The following is a 21,837-nucleotide window of genomic DNA, read 5'->3' as shown; positions in this document are numbered from 1 at the left end:
AATAAATAAAAATAAAAAGAACTAACAACTAAATTTATACTTGTTCCTGGAAAACTATGTTGTATAGAAAAAACATAAAGCCTTCTTTACAAGCAAAGATAAAGGACTTTGACTTAAGAAAGTCTTGAGGGTGCCAATAGATTCCTATGTCTGGCTCTCTCGTGAAGCTTTGAGATGGGCATGTACAAGCCTCATCACCTGCAGTATCTGTGTAAACAAAGTAGCCCTCTGTAGAACCACATACGTGCAACTCATGATACAGAAATCAAGACTTTTGTAAAAAAAAATCAAAATTAAAAGTAAAGTTTTTTATTTTGGCTAAAACATCACTTAGCCTATACTAGTAGCCCTGAAACGCTGCCGTGTTCTAACTTGAACTTATGCAGTGGTAGCCAGGTTTTCCGATCCTTCAACCTGCAACCCAAAATGCTCATCTTGCTGAAAGGTACTTTGGAGAGCCACATAAGCAAAGTCTGATGGTGGAAATACCAGCTGAGCCCCCAGTTCTCCAAGAGGTATGAAATAAAATCCCAAGGACACACCAGAATATGGATCGTAGCAGTACCAGGTTACTCTTTTCCGTGGGAAACCTAGTTGCCCAGGGTTCACTGCCACGTGGGCTGGCAACAGTCACAAAAGGTATTGGAAAAGATGCAACAGATTGGAAAAGCTTGAAAAAGCTTTAAAAAATCACATCTGGGGCACCAGAAAAGTATGTAATAAAGAAGGTGGCACAAGGATAAGGCAGAAATGAAATGAACACATGAGGTGAAGGGATAAAGATACTCCCAAGTACATGCCCAGGCAAGAGAGCATTGCTGTAGTCCCCGTTGCTATTCCATGGAGGGGTAGGGAGGAATTGAGACTCCTTGTCTCCTTTCCCTTTGCTGGCTGGGAGAAAGGAAGCTGGCAGTGGGATTTCAGATTCACAAGAGGAGAAAGATCATCAAAAGGAAAGCATCCCTTGAAGAAAAAAAGGAAACACATCAAGTGCTGTGTTTCAGAGATGTTCTTCCTCTATTAGTCAGTGATACATTTGTGTCTGATGTAGCTGGCCATTTCTTGCAGTTTCATTAGGAGTGGGACACAAGACACTCTCCCAGCTATGGCTCCGGGGCCTGGAGGTAAGTGCAATTTGAACCTTCCTTGTGTTGGGAAACAGCCTGAAGATGGAGGAGTTGAGTGCAAGTGAAAGGCGATAAGATCATCCTAAGAGGAACGAGAGGGTTCTTTACTATTCTTCTCTAAATCCTGAGATTTTTTAATCATAGTTTTAGCAGCTTGGAGCTAATAACAGTGCTCTTGGCAGGAAAGCAGACTTGGAGCACCATAAACTACTTATCTAGGTACTGGGTGGTCCTTATGTTCCTGTTTGGATACATGCACATAGTGATTCCATATATCACCAAGCAAAGAGGCAGCGGGAGATGAATTATCGGGGAGCTTGACTATCTAAGATAAGGAGAAGAAAGAAAGGAATGCAGTCACTGAGGATTTTAGTAGCGTTCCTGTAGAGAATGGTGCTAGCTCTTCCATCATCCTTAGGCGATAGCTAACATAAGGTCTTACAAATAAAAAAAATAAAGCTACTCTTGTAGGTGTTAGGAAATACATACAATGTTTTAAGGCTTGACTACACAGTGATTAAAAAGAAATCATCATGAAATATATTTAAAGGAGAATATACGCAGGCTGGCTTTAACAGATGGTACAGGAAGGCCCACAAAGAGAAATCGGGATTTATCTCTCGACATAACTAAGTTACAAAAAGAACAATTTTTATTGTCGTTGTTTTTATTTAGAAATATAAATTAAAAATAAAGTTTCTAAAAATGTATAACTTAATAATTTTACACAAAAATAGAACAAACAGGAGCACAAAAATTATGCTTTTTTCTCTTCATATACATACTCCAAAATCATTTAAGGGCTCTATTGAAATTGAGGAGTGTCTTACAGAAATGTAATCTCACAGCAGCTTCACTGAGTATCTATCATATGGTGCACTCTACATTGAAATTCAGTTCAATTCCATCCAAATTTATTAAAGGTCAAAAGTTCTGGGGCATCAAATATTCCAAATTTTAATTACTCCGAAATCCTTATGCTTTTATGAATTAATGTCATCTCACTTCAGTTTCTACCGTAAAATCTTACTGAGGCAATTTTAAAATAAAACAGTTCATTTTATCCTCATAAGTTAGACAAATTAAAGTTCTAAGTAAATTTAATACTCGACATAAGAGGTCATTTCCTAGATCCTACAGACAGTATGATGAAAGTGCGACACTGAAGTTAATACTACAGACTGAGTAGTTTGCATGAGAAATTGCAAATTAGTTAAATGCTAACAGCAGAACTGGTTTGGTTTATCCCTTCTAGATACTCCTTTTTTCTCCTTCTTATCTCTCTTTTCCTTTTTCTTTACTTTTCTTCAGCCTTGGGCTATTTAACTGACACTTTTTTTGTTTGCTTCCAATTCTCTCTCCTTTTTCTCCTTTTCAAATCTCTCTCCTTTTCTTATTCTCTTTTCACCATTCTTCTAAGTTTCTTATCAGCCACATCTACTCAAGGAGAAAAAAAGTCTCCAGCATCTAAAGGCAACTATCTTTTCTGTTCATAGCTCTTTTTAGATACTGAGTTACTTGACGTTAAAATGTCTGTGATAAAAAGCTATCCTCTAAAACAGGATTCTGTGAAACAAGAATTCTTATAAGAAATAAAACCACCTGAAAGCAGAAAAAAAGTACTTTGAAAGTGGCCTCAAGGTTAGGAAAGGCTGTATCAAACCTTTCTGGTTACACTTTAACACCAAAGATCACTAAATGGTTTTGGTTTGGGATTCTGTTTAAAGCTTTCAGTGAAGCATGTAGGGCAATACGATAATATTAATAGGCAAACTTGCACATTTAAATTATTTGTTATGTATCAGGGTTAAATACTGTAACACAAGAGCAAATCTGAACATCAAAGACTACTCTGTAGCAGTTCAAGAAGAACAAATTTTTATTCTTTTCTGTAAGATAAGGAACTTGCTGATTTCTGTAAAAGAACACTTATTTTTAGCCATCTAAAGCAGGTGTACTCAACATTAGGCTTTTTTACATCAAACCAGGAGAGTTCACCTGGGCAGAGAAATTGATCTCTTGTCCATGGCGTGCTCCCAGCAGCTATTTGCCTGGGGAGCCCAGTGGTCACTCCCATATGGAGAGATGGGGACACAGCCAGGGATGTGCCTGGGTGGTGTCATGTTAGGGCTAGTGGCTCTCTGGTGAGGTGGCGACTGTGGAACAATCCATTTGCCCAAGTATCGTAGCCCATCTCATTCTAAAGATCCTCCTGGAAAAGGCATGTCTGGGAGCACTGCAGCACACGATGCCACTAGATTGCACTAATTGCTCTCTACGGAGACCCCATCACCTTCAGCCTGTGCAAGAGCTGGGCATGGGCTGGGCTGGACACATACCTTTGGTCTGTGAACCCACCACAAAACTCATGCTCCTCACCTACAGGTGCCGGACCTGTAGTGCTGTGAGAGGATGCTCTCCTCTGATGTTCCATATTGCCGAAGGTGTGGGGCAAGGACGGGCCACTCCAGCGAGCGTCTCAGGTAGGGCGGGCGCCCCACCTTGTCCCAGTCATGATCAATGCGTACATACTGGGCTCACAGTGCTAACCTATGCAGCTGGGTCTGGTTCGAAGTTGGAGATGACTTTTTCACGGAAACAGCAGGTAGACTGTAACAGGTTCTTAACATTGTAAGCAAAGATGTTTTTAAAAGCATTTCAGCCGTAAAACACTCCTCCTAACTTTTTTCAGGATCACCTTTGATCCTTTTCTATTTAAGCGTATTTATATTTGAGGCAGCAACATTACTGTTAAACCTGAAAGTGTTTCTTTTATGAATCCGCACAGATAAAGCCACATACTATATTTCTTTTCCTTCTAACAAGAACTATTTGAAGGATGTATTTATTTGTTAGTCAAGTATAAACCATGTAATAACTTGCAATATTTAACCCCGATGGATGCTTCAACTTGTCTAAATTACAATGAGCTTGAGGAAACTTGGAAAGAAACAGCTAGATTTTGCATTAACAGAATTAGGACGGTGTTTCTTTATCAACCGGTAAAAATTATGAGCATGAAATACAATAATAAATTGACAACCAATCGACTAACCAGTGAACAGCACCACAACATTTCTAGCTGAAAGTATTTAAACTATTTCAGCATGTTTACTCTATCTAGAAAACACTGGATTAGGACTAACTGAGAAATGACTAATATGTTGCTGATGGGCTTTTAGCACCTTAACAGCAGATTGTTAAAGCTTTTAACAGGGTAAAGTAGCTCTGTATGTACCTACTAACAGGGTAAAGTAGCTCTGGATGTACCTACGCAGCAGTTAGACTGATAACTCAGCATTAGCTGAGTCATATTGAAATACTAAATAGGCTTCTGGTACCAGTAAGAACCCTGAAGAAAGCAAAGTATTTTTAAACCAAAAAGTAAATTACTATTACCAGTATCATTTTGAGGAAATTGCTTATTTACTGGAAGCTTATGTGAATACTGAATGTAATTTGAGGTAATGATTTCTGTTACTTTTTACCACACATTACAGGAGTTTTAAAACTTTCTGTCCCAATAAATCTCTCAATAGATTGAAAGGTTTAATTATTGTCTACTGCTAAATAAATCTGAAAAATGAAATACATTCACTGCCCAGAGGAAAAAAGGTTCTTCTTATGGTTGGCTTTATTTTATAGGGAGATGGCAGTAGAAAAGTATCACAATTATTTACTGATAGTTTTTGCTATTGTATATATGCATATATATATTTACTTTCTAAAATTAAAATTATCAATGTTAGAAAAAAATACTGTTATACAGTAATTTACATATGGATAGGTTAGAATAACAAATACATTGAAATTTTTCTTGCATTTCCTAATTCAAGGTAATCTATGAATAGCTTGATAGTTTTGAAATCCAGAAGAATATCCCATATATGCTGACTTTTGGGGGTGGTTCTAGTTGCCAAATTTATTGCTAAGAAAACCTCGATAACGTTATTACCTTTTTCCTCCTGAACTGTGTATTCTGTGTTCAGGTCATGTATAATTTAGGTACAAAACTCAGAAACTGTACTTTGTACTTTTGAACAAGACATAAAGAAGATAATAATTAGAAAATAAGACTATGATAAAAATAAAAATGGTTTATAAGATATTATCATTAATATGCAAAGTATTTATAATATTTACCAGCTCAATATTAGTCCTATCCTCTATTCAGAGTCCTTTATTGTTGAATAAGTACTATACTTTTTACCCTCTTTTTCTCTCAGTTGGAGTCGTAAAATGTCTTGTTTTGAATGTTAAATTCAATATTCACAAATGCCCTACACATTCTGCTCTAGAGCGACAGTCTGAATCCTGTAACTGTGTGATCACCCTTCTTGATCACCCTTTTGTTTTGCCTGCGTAAAGTTCCTCCAAAGGAAGGAGGCACACACACACGCGTAGCATCAGCCCACAGGAGGCATGCACGCTGTTTATATTCCAAGTTTCAGCAGTAAAAGTTTGAAGTAAAAGTCAGTCCTTTCTCAAGAGTCAGTCCTACTGTGAGACCTTCTCTTTCAGATGTTTCCTTAGTGCACAATTTCTGTTAGAAATATTAAAATTCCGTTAAAATCAGTTCTTCACAAATACCAACTAAGCTATAGGAAATTTTTACAATCACCCATTTTCTGCAAGAGTATATTTTGTCCCAGAGCGCTCAAGTGAGGAAGTTATGGAGCTTTTGGAGAGAGTATGTATGTATATATTACATACACATATGTATGTATGCATGCGTGTGTATATATATAAATTCCAAAGAATCAGCAAGAACAGGTATCATGGTTCTTTACTAGTAATATATTAGTGACATTTCTAATAATAACTATGGTTAAAAGAAGACCATGGCATTTGACATTCATAGTGACAACTACAGTAAATAAAACAACGATGCTGATCTCAAGCTCTTTGCCTGTAATGCAAAATGAATCGAACAATAAAAAGAATAGTTTTAACATCTTGTAAATTCGTAAAACTTCATAATTCTTTTTCTACCAACAATACAAAACCACTTTTTTTCTCCAGCAATTCACTCGGTGACAACTTTAAATTCTGATCTTTACATACAACATTCAAAACTTGCCCAGAAAATGACGATTTAATTCGCAATGAGAAAATATATTTTATGCACAGAGTAAGCAAACCATTTTGATTAAAATTTCTTAACAAAGAAAATTACATATAGTGCAGCAATGAATACACAAAGTTATAAATGTTGGAAAATATGCATGTACAGTCTCCCATGTAAACATTATATGCAGTATATAGGAATTACTAATAACCATGGCATTACTCTGTAATCTAATTTTTCTGAGGGATAGTAAGGCAGTCTTAATACATTGCGACTTCAGCGTCAAAATAACAATGAGATTTCTTTGTATTATTTCCCACGATCATAAGCATGCAAGTTGTAAAATACAGGCACTCAAACAATAATCACTGTCTTTCTTAAAACCAAAATGAGCAGAAAAAAGTAATAACATGTGCCAGAAGAAGACACCGTAGCATAAGCAATTAGACAATGATATTTTTTGTATATTTAAATGTTTTATATGTTTAATATTACCTCCAAGATACATGTTGTTCCCCCCCTCTGCTCCCCCCAAGTGCCGTTATAATGAAAAGTGCAGATATATATGGGAATAAATCCCCTTATTTTCCTTCCGTACTATTTCTGTTGCAGTTGTCTTTGTCAGAAATGGTAATTTCTTCCCGTTCTCCCCAAACCTGATTTCACTCACGTGAGCTGGGGGGGGGAGCAGAAACTAGGCTACAAAATTTCCAGCTCTAAGACTCTTCCATGGGAAAGTAAAGAACAAAGCTTTGTCAAAGAAGGTGTAAGCTCAGATGAAGCAAACGCCACTCATAAAGCTTTTTTGTGGTCCTTGCTGGACCGTTTTGGTCCTGCCCTTGAGACACATGGCTAGACACATTGGATCACAATGATTTTTCCGGGCAACTCATAACGCCTCTTAATATGCCATGATCTTGTTTGGAGAAGCACCACAGAGACTCTAAAGAAATGCAAAGTTATTCTGTCTCTTAAAAGACCACTTGGAGCAAAAGTATTTTGAATTCTCTCTATACTGTAAAAATAAAATACTTTTAAAGCATTGTTATGCTGCCACACCTGAATGTTTTAGTGAAAATTCCTGTTAAGAGGTGCAGAAACCAGCTATGTCATATTTTAAAGTCGTATTTTTTGGCTTGGGTTATGCAATTTAAGTGTAACCCAATTAAATGAACATACATATTACATAATCACACACCTTCTCAGAGTATTTTTTATCAGTATTTTAACTGTGATGTGCAAAAATAACCCCGCAAGAGAACACCTTTGAGTACTCTGTCAATTGACGGGCAAATATATAACATTAACAGCAATCGGCAAAGAATCAACCAACTACAATTACATAACATTTGGCATTCTCCTTTCCAGAAAGGAGGAGCTCGCTACTTCCCATAGCATCCAGCTCTGTGTGAGAGCTGCATTCTGCTGCTGGAGAAATTTTCGGCATCATGGATAGCAAAGCCAAACGGTGTACAATTCAAATGGCATTCCCATAAAATCTCCCTTGCCCAGCAGTTGTTCCTAGTATGAGCATTGCTAATATTTAAATAAAAAAGAACATTAAGGTCTGATCCAAGCGCCTTCTCTTAATTTCAAGGAGACTTGGTTCAGATACACAACTTTTAACACATTACACAACTGATGTCTCTAAGCAACTAAGTATCACAATATCGATATGATATAAAAACCCCCTAATTTACACCCTTGTTTTTCCTTTAACCAAATATTAGCAATTTGCTAATGTGCTGGATCGACAGTCCCTTGTCCTAAGAGAGGAAAGCAAGCAATTTGAATCTGTAGCTAACTACAGATGACATCAAATGACTTATTAAAATTGCAAAACATTTTCCAAAAGATGCGGTGCTCTTAAACTCCTGTATCTGTCTGTAATTTACTCATCATGGCTAAATGCTCCCCCAAACCGATTAACGTCAGTAATGCTTGTGTGAGACATTAATATCTATATCTCCATTGATTTCAGTTCTTCATAGAAAAAAATTCAGACTAAATACTCAGAATTGCAAACTCCCAAACACCTGAAAATCAATGAATCAAAACTGAAAATACAGTACTTTTACTCTGAGAACTGGCTTTTTTCATAAAAGCTGGTACTTGAAAAGATGCACAGACACACATTTTAGAAGACCTTTTTACTGAGCAAGAAGCATGCCTTGGAAAAATTTCAATATATGTATTTCAGATTTTATTAGATTTGTGCCTCAGTTTCCACAGCCATTAAATTAAAGGGCTCTTTTAGTCATAATTAGTTAATATGCTTAAATATTTATAAGCCGTAGGATGTTACATTTACGCATCACTTACGCACACATTAACAGCCTGCTAGTTTGGGCAGTGTGTTTTTTTAGATGTAAATTACTTGTAGAAGGATGAGGCAGTTCTCAGGTTCCACTCACTCCAGTGCCTCTTTCCTTAACGCTGCTGATTTGGAGGACCAAGTGAGGTGGCAGATTTATTGATATGTTTGTTTGTACTTTAAGAAAAACAAGTATTACTCAAGCTGTGGATCGGCTTCCAGGCAGCACGACTGTCAAGATAATGCCCATCCCAAGGACACCAACAGCCACCCCTACAAGTTCTGGTTATTTTAAGGACTTCCGTCATATATATTTTCCAATCAACCACATCACATTTAGCTGAATGAAACAGAAAACCTCAACTCAGTTTTCAATACTCCTTTCGCTTATTGTAATCTAGGTATTTAAAAAAAAAACCAACACCAAACATAGCAAAAATTGACATGCATAATGATAATAGTATGTTGCCCATCATGGGCATGCTTATTTATAAATAGCCGTACAGGAATAAAGAATAATCTCAGTAAGAACTGAGTTGCCCTTTAAATGAAAATAATCATCTGGCTCTTTCAGTCCGGCAACTGTGTATGCAGTAGGGAGTCTCACTCCTAAATATTATCATGACTCATCTACTTTCCTTTTCTAATACTAATGTTCTTTTCTCTTTTTAAGCACAGCGTGGATAAACCCCGCACAAGCTGCGATGCTGCGTTAAATCTCCCTTTCTAAATCTGTAGATTCTAAACCGCAGTTACCCGTTTGTATCCATAAAGTTACCCAGTTTCATCACCGTGGTTACACGGTTCCTTCCCGCAAACGGTACTCCTGTAAAATCTGCTACCGTTATTGATGCTAACATTTGAAATAGCGTGCAAAATGGTAAGGGTATAAATAGAAAAGGCACAGCTGACTGTAGCCTGGAAGTCTCCCAACTCTCTGGCAAGAGAGGAGTTAATCAGCCCAGGCAGCTGGGGAAGCTCGCGGTGAGACACAGGACTGTACTGCAGATGTGTGGAGCATACAGAAGGTGTGGCCCGTGCTTTCTGCATGCATATTTAAATACCTAAAATTACATGGCCTTAAGGTTATTACTAAAGAATAACCTCCCGGAGAGGAAAAATAATGCAGCCAAACAAGGCCTCACGCGTTTCTTCAAACAGAGAGCCGAGAAGAAGAGAAGGAAAAGCCTGGGTTACTCACGATTCTTTTCACCTCTCCACCTTGACCCCGCTTTTATTCTAGGTGCGACGTCCGCAGCAGCAGTTATGTCTACTAGCCCAAGCAGCAGCAGCACTGACAGCACAGCCATGCCAGGTAACAAACAAAAATAAATCACCTCTACCTGGAGAACCGATAAAGATGAAGTAGGACTTTCCTTAGGAATGAATAATTGGAGCTAACGGCACTTACTCGGCAGAGGCAGAGGGAGACGTAAAATATTACTCCTACTAGAAATGCTTATTAAAAATTGTATTTCCATTGCATCGCTTATTTTCTTTATCCAGGGAATGTAAAACCAGAAGAGTTGTAAAGGCTTCCCCTAACCAGGAGCTTCTGGCACTCAGATGCCAGAAGAGATGCACCAGCAGCTTTCTGTGGTCCCTCAGAAGCCACCGGCTCCTCACCTGCCTCTGCCACCTCTCATCCCTTCCCTGTGTTTATCAACATTCCCCACAGCACCCTAGCAGGGGACACAGCCAGGCTGAAACCGGAGGAGTTTTTTCTCCTTCACTTGCGTATTTCACTGCAGTTGCACAGAGCTGATGGCACAGAACATTTTAATGTTGACACTCAAACCTCATTACATTTATCAATGGGCGTAAAAACGCACTTTGTAAAGCTTCCTCCCCTACCCACAAAGGGGGGAAAGGGAAAGGAGGAAAAAGGGTAAGATTTTAGGGTAAGAAAGAAAGGCTTAAAAAAGAAATTTTTTTTTTTTAATGTGTTCATTACTCTGTCTCTTATTAAGCATAGATATCTCCTATTTCTAGGGAAAATAATATGACCAATCCTACCTCTGGCCCAGGTTTTTGTCAGTAGACCCTGCACGAATGCACAGTTCATTCACTGACAGTAAGAGAAACTCTGAGAATTTACGTATAGAATCTATGTTACCTAACAAACCTTCACCCTCCAGCCCACCCAGCAGCCTCTGGGCAGCCACCCCCCCCCTGCAAGCAGCCTCCAGTGCTTGCAGCATTCAGGGCAGGATTGTTGGAAGCCATTTAGCCCCCTATCTATCAGTGCCGGGGGGCTGGATCAGAAACTTCCTCGTGGCAATCGAAACAGTCTCAAGGCAGAACCACGACAAAAATTATCTGCTAACCCTTTCACCACAGTTATGAAATCATTCCACGCGACCCATGGAGGCCCAGGAAGGCTTCATCCTGAGAGCTGAAAATCACTACGATAAGATCGGAGTGCTTTTCACTCATGGTGACAGAGGACCTCAGTCTGGATGAAGTCTACATCTATATTCAATAAAAGAAATTGTAATTGTTCTTTAGCACAAGCATCAGCCTCAGGAATACTTACAACTGTAACTTATGTAATGGTAAAACTTATTAATAGAACGGCCATGAATTGGCATTCTACAAGCTAATCTTCTTCCTCCCCCATTGCGTATTGACTGTTGTGTAGATGCTATGGCTATAACTGAGCTGCAGAATTCAGGACGGTTTTGAATAAATTACCAGAATAAGTTTCTAGATATGACTTCAATTACAAAAAAAAGGACAGACAAAGTAAATTATTTCAGTCTTAATAATTCATCTATTAATTTTTAGTGTTCACAGCTGCTGCTCTTCATGAAATCTGAGCTCAAAATTATTAGTACTATTGAAATACTCCACAGTGACCAGTTAAAGCGTGACCAGCTGAAGCCATTCTAGAATGTCTAGAATGTACTAAACGTTCTCATGTTAGCAACGATAACTTTCCAATAGAGGCCAGGTGCCATTTTTTACCTAGAGTTGTCAGACTTCAGATGACAGCAGTGATATTGTATCAGAAAATTTTCCATGACTATTAAAGTAACTATGCTTGGGTCCTTTAAAATGAACGCTCTTTCTTCATTTGGACCAGTTGGAGAAATTAGGAAGGGAGATGTACTCTTATTTCAATTTGGGCTAACTGAGGTTCATCCTGAGGCGTTTGCAGCAGAGAACACAAAGAACCAGTGATCTGCCAAATCTCCCACATGTTACACATCTACGAGCAATCTTCGGCTTCTGTCTGACCCCAGCAGCCCCTGTGTGGCTGTTGCCCCTGTGCAGATAACTGAGAGGGGGTGGTTTCCACATATGGACCCAGCACTGTGTCTGGGCTGGGAGAGGCTCGCCACCTCCTCCTCTAAGTGGTGGTTTCATTCCTTCGCCATCATTTTGTTCTACAGGAGTCACACGTATGGGCTAAAGAACAATGGAGCATCAGTCCCGTAACTGACATCGGGCCTTTGCCCCCTAGCAAAAATAATTCTTATGGTAACATACAGCATTAAAAGAAATGATTAGGAATTTCGGATTGCCTTTTTTTTAAAGCACATTCTGACAGAACATCCTTCACCATCTGAACTCTCTCTCTAAAGGTGACTCATCGTGTTGCTGGTTACGTCAGACACCTGAATGTACCAAATTGTTCACTGGACCAAAATACAGCACAGGAAAAAACTTCAGTTAGTACAAGGTGGCCCTTTAGGTTCTCAAGCCACACAGTTTTGTGTGGCATGCAATCTAACACAGGGTTTATAGAAAGTTTCAGAACTGTGGGCCAGATGGCTTTTTATCTTACAAGGCTAATGGAAGGGTCCCTTTACGGACAAAAAACCTGCATTTTTGCACAGGTTGCATATTATCCTGTCACAGGAGAAGGAGCTGTTGCCTTCAGAAAAGCTGCCACGTATTCTGATGGATGTGAAAGGATGCTCGAAGGAGCATCTTGTAAGTGACCATTTTTCTCTTCATCCACACCAAAAATGCAGTCAGACAGGGAAAACTTATCACCAAAAAAGCTTTTATATCACCTTGTCTAACAGAGTGCCTCATGCACAGTGTTGCTTGTTAGCAGGATAGTGGACAACTACTGCCATAGAAGCAATGTTGGTCCATTTCCATCCCCACTGGAGTAAGTGAGCACCCACTGGAGTAAGAGCAAGTAAAACTGAACTGATTAAGCATTCAGAGGTGTGGAGCCCAATAAAAGGTGGCCTGCGCCTATGCAATTCAGTGTTTTATAGCTCATTTAACTAGTTTCAGTTTCTGATGTACAATTTCTGCTCATGTGAGTTCCTTAGCAATTTGAAAGCTTACTCAAAAGCAATGTAATTAATTCTGGAACTAGCCATGTGGACAACTTTTTCAGAGATGCAGTGGACCACTTGAAGATGTTACACCAAGACTGGATGCCTTTCTGACTTATATGTTTCAGCTTAGTCAGAAGTTAAGGACTAAAAGATAAATTTACAAAATGAATTTATGGTCTGTGTTATGCTAGTTCTATCTAGCTTTAATATATGTCATTCTCTAAAATCTTCAGACATATTTAATTTCTTTTCTCCTCAGCTTTCATTATGCCCCAGCCTTTTAATTTCTGTTTTAGTGTGTCACAGATAAAAGTCACTAGCAATTTACTGCACAGTTCTTTCCTTGGATCAGATATCTTCCAAAGAGCTTTTTATCCATAAAGGGCAGAACTTTTTCTAAAGTTCTTTCTCCCTTCATTAGAGACTTCACTTTTACCTTCTTCTAAAGGGTAGCAGAGCGCTCTGCAGCATCTTGGCACGGCCTTCCAGGAAGGGTTGGAAACAACTTTCCTCCCTCGTGCACAGGGATACTTTGTTCAGCGAGACACGATGAAAGGTACAGCCACTCTCACTGGGAGCCTGCAAGGCCGTGAGATTGGCCCTGTTGTGCGCAGACGTCCTTCTCCACTCTCCTCAAAGCCAAAGCCACTCCCATACACAGGGACCTTTCTGTCACCTCTTCTAAAGAACAGTGTTTCCAACGCTGATTGTGTTGGAAATTGCTGCTCTGGTAAGACTTTTTTTCACAGAGGTCAGGCGCAGCCTTAGTGCTGCCTGGCCACCGTAGCACGGGCTCATGAGCCATCCTCTCTTGAAAGTCACGCTAGGACTGGGTCAACTCGTAAGTAAGGGCATCTATTGCTCTCTCCCTGCCTTATCAGGGAGGGTAACGAGCTGCCCTTTACCGTTCTTGATTTTAAGGCATCTCTATCAAGTTTGCAAAACAAAGCAGGTCTCTATTTCTGTAGTACAAGCCGTACTTAAACTGCTGCCTCAACAGCTCTTACACCACCTTTGATGCATTTCCGCAACAGCCTCCCATTTTAGAAGAAAGACTAAATCTGGTGATTATCAGAGAGTGTCTGTGAGGTGGCCATACAGAGACTTTAAGGCATGACAGGACAACAGTTACGGAACTCATTAAAGCTAAAATTACCGAGTTTTACTTTGCAGCCCCTATAACTCTAACAACTCTGGGGAGATCAACTCAGACACAGCAACGTTTGCCACGGAAACAGTGCAATTCTGTGAAGCAAAGGGCACGCTCACATAACTCAGCAGTGTGGGTGGGGAACAGAGCTACACACCGTTTTACCCCTGCAAGCTTGGGGAAATGGTAAAGTTTCCTGATCAGCTTGGTAGGGCTTCTTTTTGTTTTGCTTGTAATATGGAACTATTAAATACAACAACCAAAAGATCCTGAGACTTTCTGTAGCTCATGGAGACTACAAAACATGCCTTACAATTTTTTTTTTTTTCATCACCCGAATGCATAAAATAAAAGAAATACACAAAATTTACCATCCTACTAATGCAGCCTTTACTTTCTGTTTACTTATTGAACACCATCAGTGCACTTGGCAGCGTATAAACATATAAAGTGACATTACCTCTGTCGTAAAGACTTTACAGTCTAGCAGAACTATGTCTTAAAAATCGTCACTTCTATAAGGGCACACATTTGTTTGTTTCTTAATTTTGTCACTTTTTAATCTAAATTCTCAACAATAACATTATACATTTTGTCAGCACCTTTCAAATTCTTGGTGGTACAGGAAAACAAAAGTGTTCTGCATAAGTGGATACACACATACAAATCTTTAAGTGCATTTACTTGCATCTATGTATACACGCTCCTGCTAATAAACTCACAAACATATAAATAGAGCAAGAATTGTCAATTAAAAAAATCAGTTTTGATACATATTACTTAATCTTGATTGAAGTAACATTTGAGTAAACTAATCTTGGTTTGGGTCAACCAGCCTTACGCAGGTACACATTTATTGCACACAATTAACATGGAATAAAGTTCCTGTTAATGAAAATTTTAAAAGAGATGATCTGCCTTTTTGAGGGAAAAAATATAATTTTTCTTACTATTGTGCCTTATCAATTTGCCATCTATCCTCACGCCCTCAAGGCAACACAGATTTTTTTTTTTTTTAAGTGCAAGGGTCTGAGTCTATCAAGTATAGAAGAGACTAAAAAACACATGCAGATATCAAAGAATATTACCAGACTTGTTTTTTCCATCGGGATACAGAGAAGTAGGCATTAGACAATGACTGTAAAGCTAAGTCAGCAACTACTGTGTCTTTTACAAGAAATTCCACATTGCTGGCCTAACTACTATGAGAAAAGAAGAATTACGACTGTATTTTTTTCTTATCTCATAACACATAATTTTTTCTCTTTGTTTGCAACAGACACTTGCAGTTCATCAGGAAGTCAATGAAAGAAAAACTGACCCATAAACATGTAATAGAGAAGGGGGTTTGTTGTTATTGTTGAGAATGCAAAGCAAGTTCCTATGAGCTACCTCCAAACTTGCACTTAGGCAAAGGAAACCAGCCTTTCTAAGCAAACTAGACATCCGAGCCATCATAACTGCATCTGAGGACTGCTATTTGAGCTGGAGGTGGCTAACTTATCCTTCATACTGTGGCATCCCAGGAGAGTTTATGTATGCATTTACAGTCACTGTTAAAAAAAAAAAAGTAGCCAAATGGCTAAGGACCAGAAGAGCAGGGCACAGCCACCCAGCTGAGGGAGGTTATCTGAGTGATGCTGAAGCTACTGTAGGCTACCAAGCCAAGTTCCTTCCTCTACCTTCTCCTTCTACAGCTGCAAATAGCTTCTATGCAATACGCAATACAAATTTGCTGCTTCTTTAAAAGCAAAAAGTACCAGCAGACTCTGAATTGCAATACACCGCTCAGTAAAGAAAGCACAACTTTCACAAAAGCGCCACATCTCAATATCCTTTATTAGCTCTGGTACTAAATCTTCATTTCAGCAAAAAAAGCCTGAGTACCTCTCAAGAGCTCTCAGGACCCTTATGCCAGCCTATATCACCATATGGCATCTCGGTCTTTTACTGGTTTGACCCCAAACAAGTAGCCATAGCATGGCTTCTCATAATGATTATTTAGGATTTTTACGTGTGACTGTAAAACTAACAGCTCTACACTGTTCTATGTGAACGGATATTTCAGCATAGCTGCTGTTTTATGTTAGCATAAATGAGAAGCTGTATGAGACTACCGCAAGAATGCTTCCCAGATCATGTTGATAGTAAAATTTCATAAGACGATGTTAGTGCTTTTAACATCAAACTTATGGGTTAAATATGTCCCCAACACATTTAATGGATGCAAGTCATTTATCATTACCTGTTCTAACAAACTGGTAATCTTTATCCTATTAATTAAGGCAAAAGTAGGAGTGTTTACTGAGTGGTGGAGAATTATAAAGTTATGCTCAGACAAAAATAAACACAAGAAAACTAAAATGAATATTGTTTAATGTAAAAATATGCCATCCTCCTCAGCTCTCAAAATAAACTCCCAAACTCTGGTTGGCCTTCTGTTTTTCAAAAAATGCTTGTTAAGCTAATCTGTCAGGCCTAATTTGCATTTCCATATTTACTTTTTCTCACACACTTAAAATATAATGTTGGTGGGCCTCAAGAAAGGATTCAGAGGAGATCTGGACATTTTATGATAGCAAGATGAAAGACAAAGCTTGTTCCATCTTTTCTCCTTTATAATTTCTTCCCTTTTCTCTAATTGCTTTTTACTGAAACCTTATTTTCCTTTTCACCTAGCTCTGACTTCTTCATTCTCCATCTCAGTGTACAACTCTCTTTTTTTTTCCAGTATACCCTCTGCTTATCATTCCTCACCTCCTTCTTCCGTAACTCCAGTTACCCCAGCCCTACTCAGCACTTGCATACCACAAGGAAGAGGCGCAGAGAAAAGGTAGCTGGGTTGAGAACTGTGCCAACACGAGTGAATCGCAGGGGATGAGAAACCAAGGTGAGGGTGGCGTTGTCTCAGCAGCTGATTTGGAGTAGATGACATGAGATAAAAATGTGACCTACCTTGTACGCTGGCCCTGTTGAACATTTCAGCTCAAAAAGCTAGAAACTGGAGCCAGCCTACCAAGTATTTAAAAACTCATGAAATTTATCCCAGAAGATGGAGATATTCCTGGCATTCATTCTGTTCATTTAAGAAAAGAAATTGCTTTCTACGCAAGCATGCTGAACAGGGCATGACGCTGGAATACAAAATCAGTGAATTTTTTCTGGGGTGGGTGGCACCAGAAGCAACGGGAACTCTTTTGTCAGACGGGCAGAGAAGAGGAACTATGCCAAAGTGTTTAAAAGCAGGCATAAGAGTCTGGATGCACTTTTTCCGCATCTGCCAACGCTGTTCCAACCTAAATTGCAGTGCAGTGAAGGCATTACGCTATCTTTATCCAAGCAGGTGAGGACATTTCCTCTGCAGTGCATCCATACTTATCTTCGAACAAGAATGAAGGTCAACGTCTCACAGCCCAATAAAAAAAACATCCCGCATGAAGGACAACTTTAACAGGCAATCATATTGGTGTTAATGAATGGATTTTTTTTAAAAAAAAAAAAATTTTTTCTTTTTCCATTTTAGCAGGGAAAACTTAATTCTTTAATGTTGAATTTTGTCATTAGGAGACTAAGTCCCTTATAATCATTTGAGCAATGATATGGCTTGTGTCCCAAATGGTACAAATAATTCACTGACTGTAGCAGAACTATAGCAAACTGTGAGCATCTGGCCTCCTTTGCTTTGATCAACATTTTCAAAGCCTACTTGAGAAAGATGGATGCTCATTCCTATTAAGAGAACAATGGGAACCGTGTTTCCGTGTATCCAGAGAGAAGGCAGTAATACAATTTTCAGCAGTCAATGGAAGTTAGTGGTCTGACTTCTATTTGTGCCTTTGAAAATCTCCCCAGTGAGATTCTCTGGGTGAATTAGAGCTAGGGGGTAATCTGCTAAATTGGAATAGAATCAATAAGCTAAATGAAAACATTTACCTTAAACTCTAATTTAAGCTCTGAGCTGATGGAATTAAAAATGTTGTATCCTTAATAGCTGTATGGAAATAAAAAAGCCTCACCACTAACTGATATCTCATAAAGAGCATGGGGCTAAAATGACTATCTAAAATCTCATGCCAACTCTATGTTCAAGTGAAATATAATATATGTTTTTCTATGGGTTGGGACATAGAGATACTCAGAACAGAGGCCACTGTGCCTGGCTTTCATTTTATATACCAAACTTAAAAATACTCAGCTGATTCAGGGCAGCATTTCACTTTAAGTTTCATGTACTGCCGTACACAGATGCGTTAGTGGAAATCAGCTCAATGACAAAAGTATGTGTTTTTAATGAGTTCCACACTTTCTAATCTAGAAACTCACCATTATAATATATTGGTTGTTTAGGATGATGTAATAACTAAGACTTGGGATAATAAACATTCTTAAGCATATGAGCTAGTTGAAATTAATAGCTTCAATAATAAATTCTATACTTTTCTCATAGTAATTAGTAACTGCTTCCAATATAAACTCTGACTCAAATAATGCACAGAAGCTTTTGCTATTTGTTAAATGAAATTTCTTTTATGCCACTGTAAGGCTTGCTTAAGATTTGGGTTCACGTTAGGATTTTTATCTATCATAAAGAGTAGCATTATTTTGGTAAATCACTGAAAATACGCAAGTGAAATAACGAGGAAATAACTGGAAACATCCAAGTGACTGTTTAAATATTATCAGATCACACTTTGGAGACATTTAATCCTGACCATTTTCCTTTGGAAAAAAAAAACCAAACACCCATAAAATGCAAATGCACCTTTCATTTATTGGTAGGAGTTTGTTTTGGGGATAAAAATTTGTACATTTAAGAGAAAGATGTGGTTTTAGCAAAAACAGTGTGGCTGTAATAATCAAATCTGCCTTACTAATACCAGGATGAAACATGGCTAAATTATACTATGGAAAAGATGAATTTTCAAGAGGCAGAGCTATGTAGTAACTTAATTTGCCAGCAGGATTTTTTAACAGATAAGATAGATATATTATGTATAACACAAAAATAAGTAATAACCATCAAAACAAAATTAAAAAAACTTCAACTTTAGTAAGGGAATATGACAGACTGACTATCATACTTTCTCATGAGACGGGAATAATGGATATCACCTTTTGGAGTTATCAGTATAAATCCCTGTACACGAAAAAGAAAGCAACCTGAATACTGTAAAATGGTTTTAGTGCCTGCAGGTGTTGCTTGCCACAGAGAATCTAGTTTTTCCTCTAATTAGTAAGTCTAGTCTATTCTTCTCTTCTTTTTTCTTTTTTTTTTTTGCCCCGATTGTTTGATTTTCCATGTTAGTTAACACATTTGCTTCTCACTTACATGTGGACCTGTTGTCTGATACGTTTCACAGATTTCTGCTCTGTTGACAGCTATTCTAGGTGCATTCAGAGCTATTTTAGAGGGGAAAGCTGTTAACGTGACTTTCTCAGACAGGCCAGTTAAGACAACAGTTTCAAATTTATGAGTCTGTAAAATACCCCATTTAAAAAAAAAAAAATCAAAGGCACTCTCTTTTTTTGCATTTTAATCAGATTTTAAAAATATTAGCACTCACAGAAATACTGTTAGCTTACTAGATAAAAGACTAGAGTTTTAAGTTTAAAGTTATATTACTATTAAGGATTAGCATACAATTGAGGTATCTTTGCATATTTTGCACTATAACATGGAAGGTTTTTAAAAGGGGTAAAAATTGACCTCTAAAACTTTCTGGGTTTGCATATGGTGTATTTGGACTGCAGAGTTTATATGGAAACCGTGGTCTGTAAAAATGATGCCTGTAAAATTACGCAGCATGACAGCCTGCCTGTGCCTTGCAAAGGAAGCACTGTCGTCTTCTCAAACTGAAGACTTGACGTTAGCAAAAACCAAGACCAAGAGTGCCATGAAAGAGGTAAGTAAGTGCAAAAACGTCAGTGGCAGTCCTTGGGATGGAGATGCACCCTCGCAGGCTCCAGGCTGAGACAGTGGCAGCAATGGTCTGATGGAAGCTCGTACTGGAAAAAGCCTGAATATGCTTTTTTGTGGGGCCCTGAAAGTAGGCGATAGTGTTCCTGGCTGACTCCCACTCCGCATTTCCTTCCCTCCACTGCAGACTGCTGCAAATTGGCTCAAAATATCTAATACAAACCCAGAGGGCTGTCTCAAATGTATTTTTGGGGGTTTTAGATACAGTCAGTGTACATTGTATAAATGAATCTCAGCCTCGCTGTACAGGAACACCTTTAACATTCACAGTGGTTTTGGAGTGAACCTCTGTCTCTAAAAGTGGGATTTTCCCCCATCATCTTCCAGGACCTACCATTAGCTTTTGCTGTGCAGTGGGATTTTATTAATTAATTTCAGATCAAAAAAAAAATCAAAGAGAAGCCACAGTCAACTCTGATGTAAAAAAACTCCACAGAAATCAAAAGCATTTGGTTCACAAACCTCAGGGCAGATTTCGATCCCACATAAATCCCAATGACATCTGGAAACGAGGAAAGAGGGGAGAGAGAACCCTGTAAGAACAGCACAGAGCGCTTCCCTTTGCTCATCATTGCTTTCATTCCCTCATCTTCTCATTTTCGCCTTCTTTCCATCCTCTACACTTTTTCACATAGCACACATGTGACTGGACAGCTTGGACAAGTCACATTTTATTTATGCCAATTCAGTTTAAATAATTCATTTGTGTAACATAAAGTCGATTGGTTTATCAGACGACACGTTTAGAGGACCTTTTTACAGAAAGAGTTGTCCATAGTTGAATTAACAAACCTGTTCCCTTCATTTGAACTTTCTAGGGACTCTTTAATAATTCCTTCTTTGCCTTTCCTCAGGTGATCGATGCAATGCAATTCTCTCTTTGGAGCAGTTCAAGTCTTTTTCATGGCGCTATATCGCCTTACATATATATGCAATATACATTAGGATATGTATTTACTATTTGTTCATAGCAAGTAATAGATGGAGAAAAAAATGAAGCAAATACCTAACATCTTGTTTTGTAAGGCAATAGCGTCTCCTCTAACTAGCTGCTACACTTCGTAGCAGGCATTGTAAGGCCACCTGTGGATCCATTACCATTTATCTGTAATTCAGCCTATTAGCCTTAACACTACATGACATAATTCTCTGCTTACAACATATGTTGGCAGTTTGACTCTGTGAGGTCCATTTACCGAATCTGAAGTGTTAGCACCCAGCAAAACTGTGCAGTGTATGCACAGAAATCCCTAGAGTAGCTTTATATTTGTAATCGGCGTTGCTGCTTGATTTGTTTTGAATTAGATGTATTTTTAAATTCATGATTCTGAGATGTATGTAATTGCTTCATACATTACCATGCTTATTGTGCTCATTATGTAATGCAATGTAGACCAGAAATTAGGAACTGTAACTTGCTATGTCACAGTTTAGGAAACAGTAGAAAAGAAAAAAGGGGAAAAACCCCGCAAAAAAACCAAACAGGTTAAAGAAGAAGTAGGAAGAAGGAACACAATTTTTCTCAAAGTCAGCAGGAGTTATAACCAACGGACAACTTACACGGTGCTAAACAGAGTAATGAAAACTATCTATTAAATTTGCAGCTACAGGGAAACGTCTGAACTTTATTTCATGACTCAGTCAAGCTCATCATATTGGTTTTTTAAATTTAACCCCAAAGAAAGTCTGGAAAGCAATCAGTTTTGAAAATTGCTTTTTAAAACACTTTTTAATGCTTTGTTTAATAAGGTTAAGACTGTCGATGTCACTGTATCAACTGTTGTTAAAGCAAATGCTAGTAATTATAAATGGCACCAATATAGCCAGATTAATTGTAAACAACATAATTTTAACATGAAGAAAACCCGACTTTCATTGGTATTGGATTTAAATAATCAAC

At 38.3% G+C, this 21,837-nt stretch overlaps 1 protein-coding gene across 5 annotated transcripts in view; it reads right to left on the bottom strand.

Annotated features, from left to right (window-relative positions):
• ROBO1 (roundabout guidance receptor 1) overlaps positions 1-10,258 on the bottom strand; it is a 537,087-nt gene extending 526,829 nt beyond the window's left edge. For 4 of the 5 annotated variants that reach the window (XM_074599346.1, XM_074599356.1, XM_074599386.1 and 1 more), the window contains exon 1: positions 9,711-9,936. In XM_074599346.1, the coding sequence (XP_074455447.1) occupies positions 9,711-9,819 (109 nt within the window). In that variant the 5' untranslated portion in view covers positions 9,820-9,936. Of the gene's footprint in view, positions 1-9,710 lie in introns of all 5 variants that reach the window. The other variant, XM_074599365.1, reaches the window with a different exon arrangement.
• Positions 10,259-21,837: the final 11,579 nt, after the last annotated feature.

This window comes from Larus michahellis, chromosome 1 (assembly GCF_964199755.1).
Source record: "Larus michahellis chromosome 1, bLarMic1.1, whole genome shotgun sequence".
NCBI lineage: Eukaryota > Metazoa > Chordata > Aves > Charadriiformes > Laridae > Larus > Larus michahellis.
The sequence above is the reverse complement of the archived record's forward strand: the minus strand, read 5'-3'. Positions and strand labels throughout refer to the sequence as shown.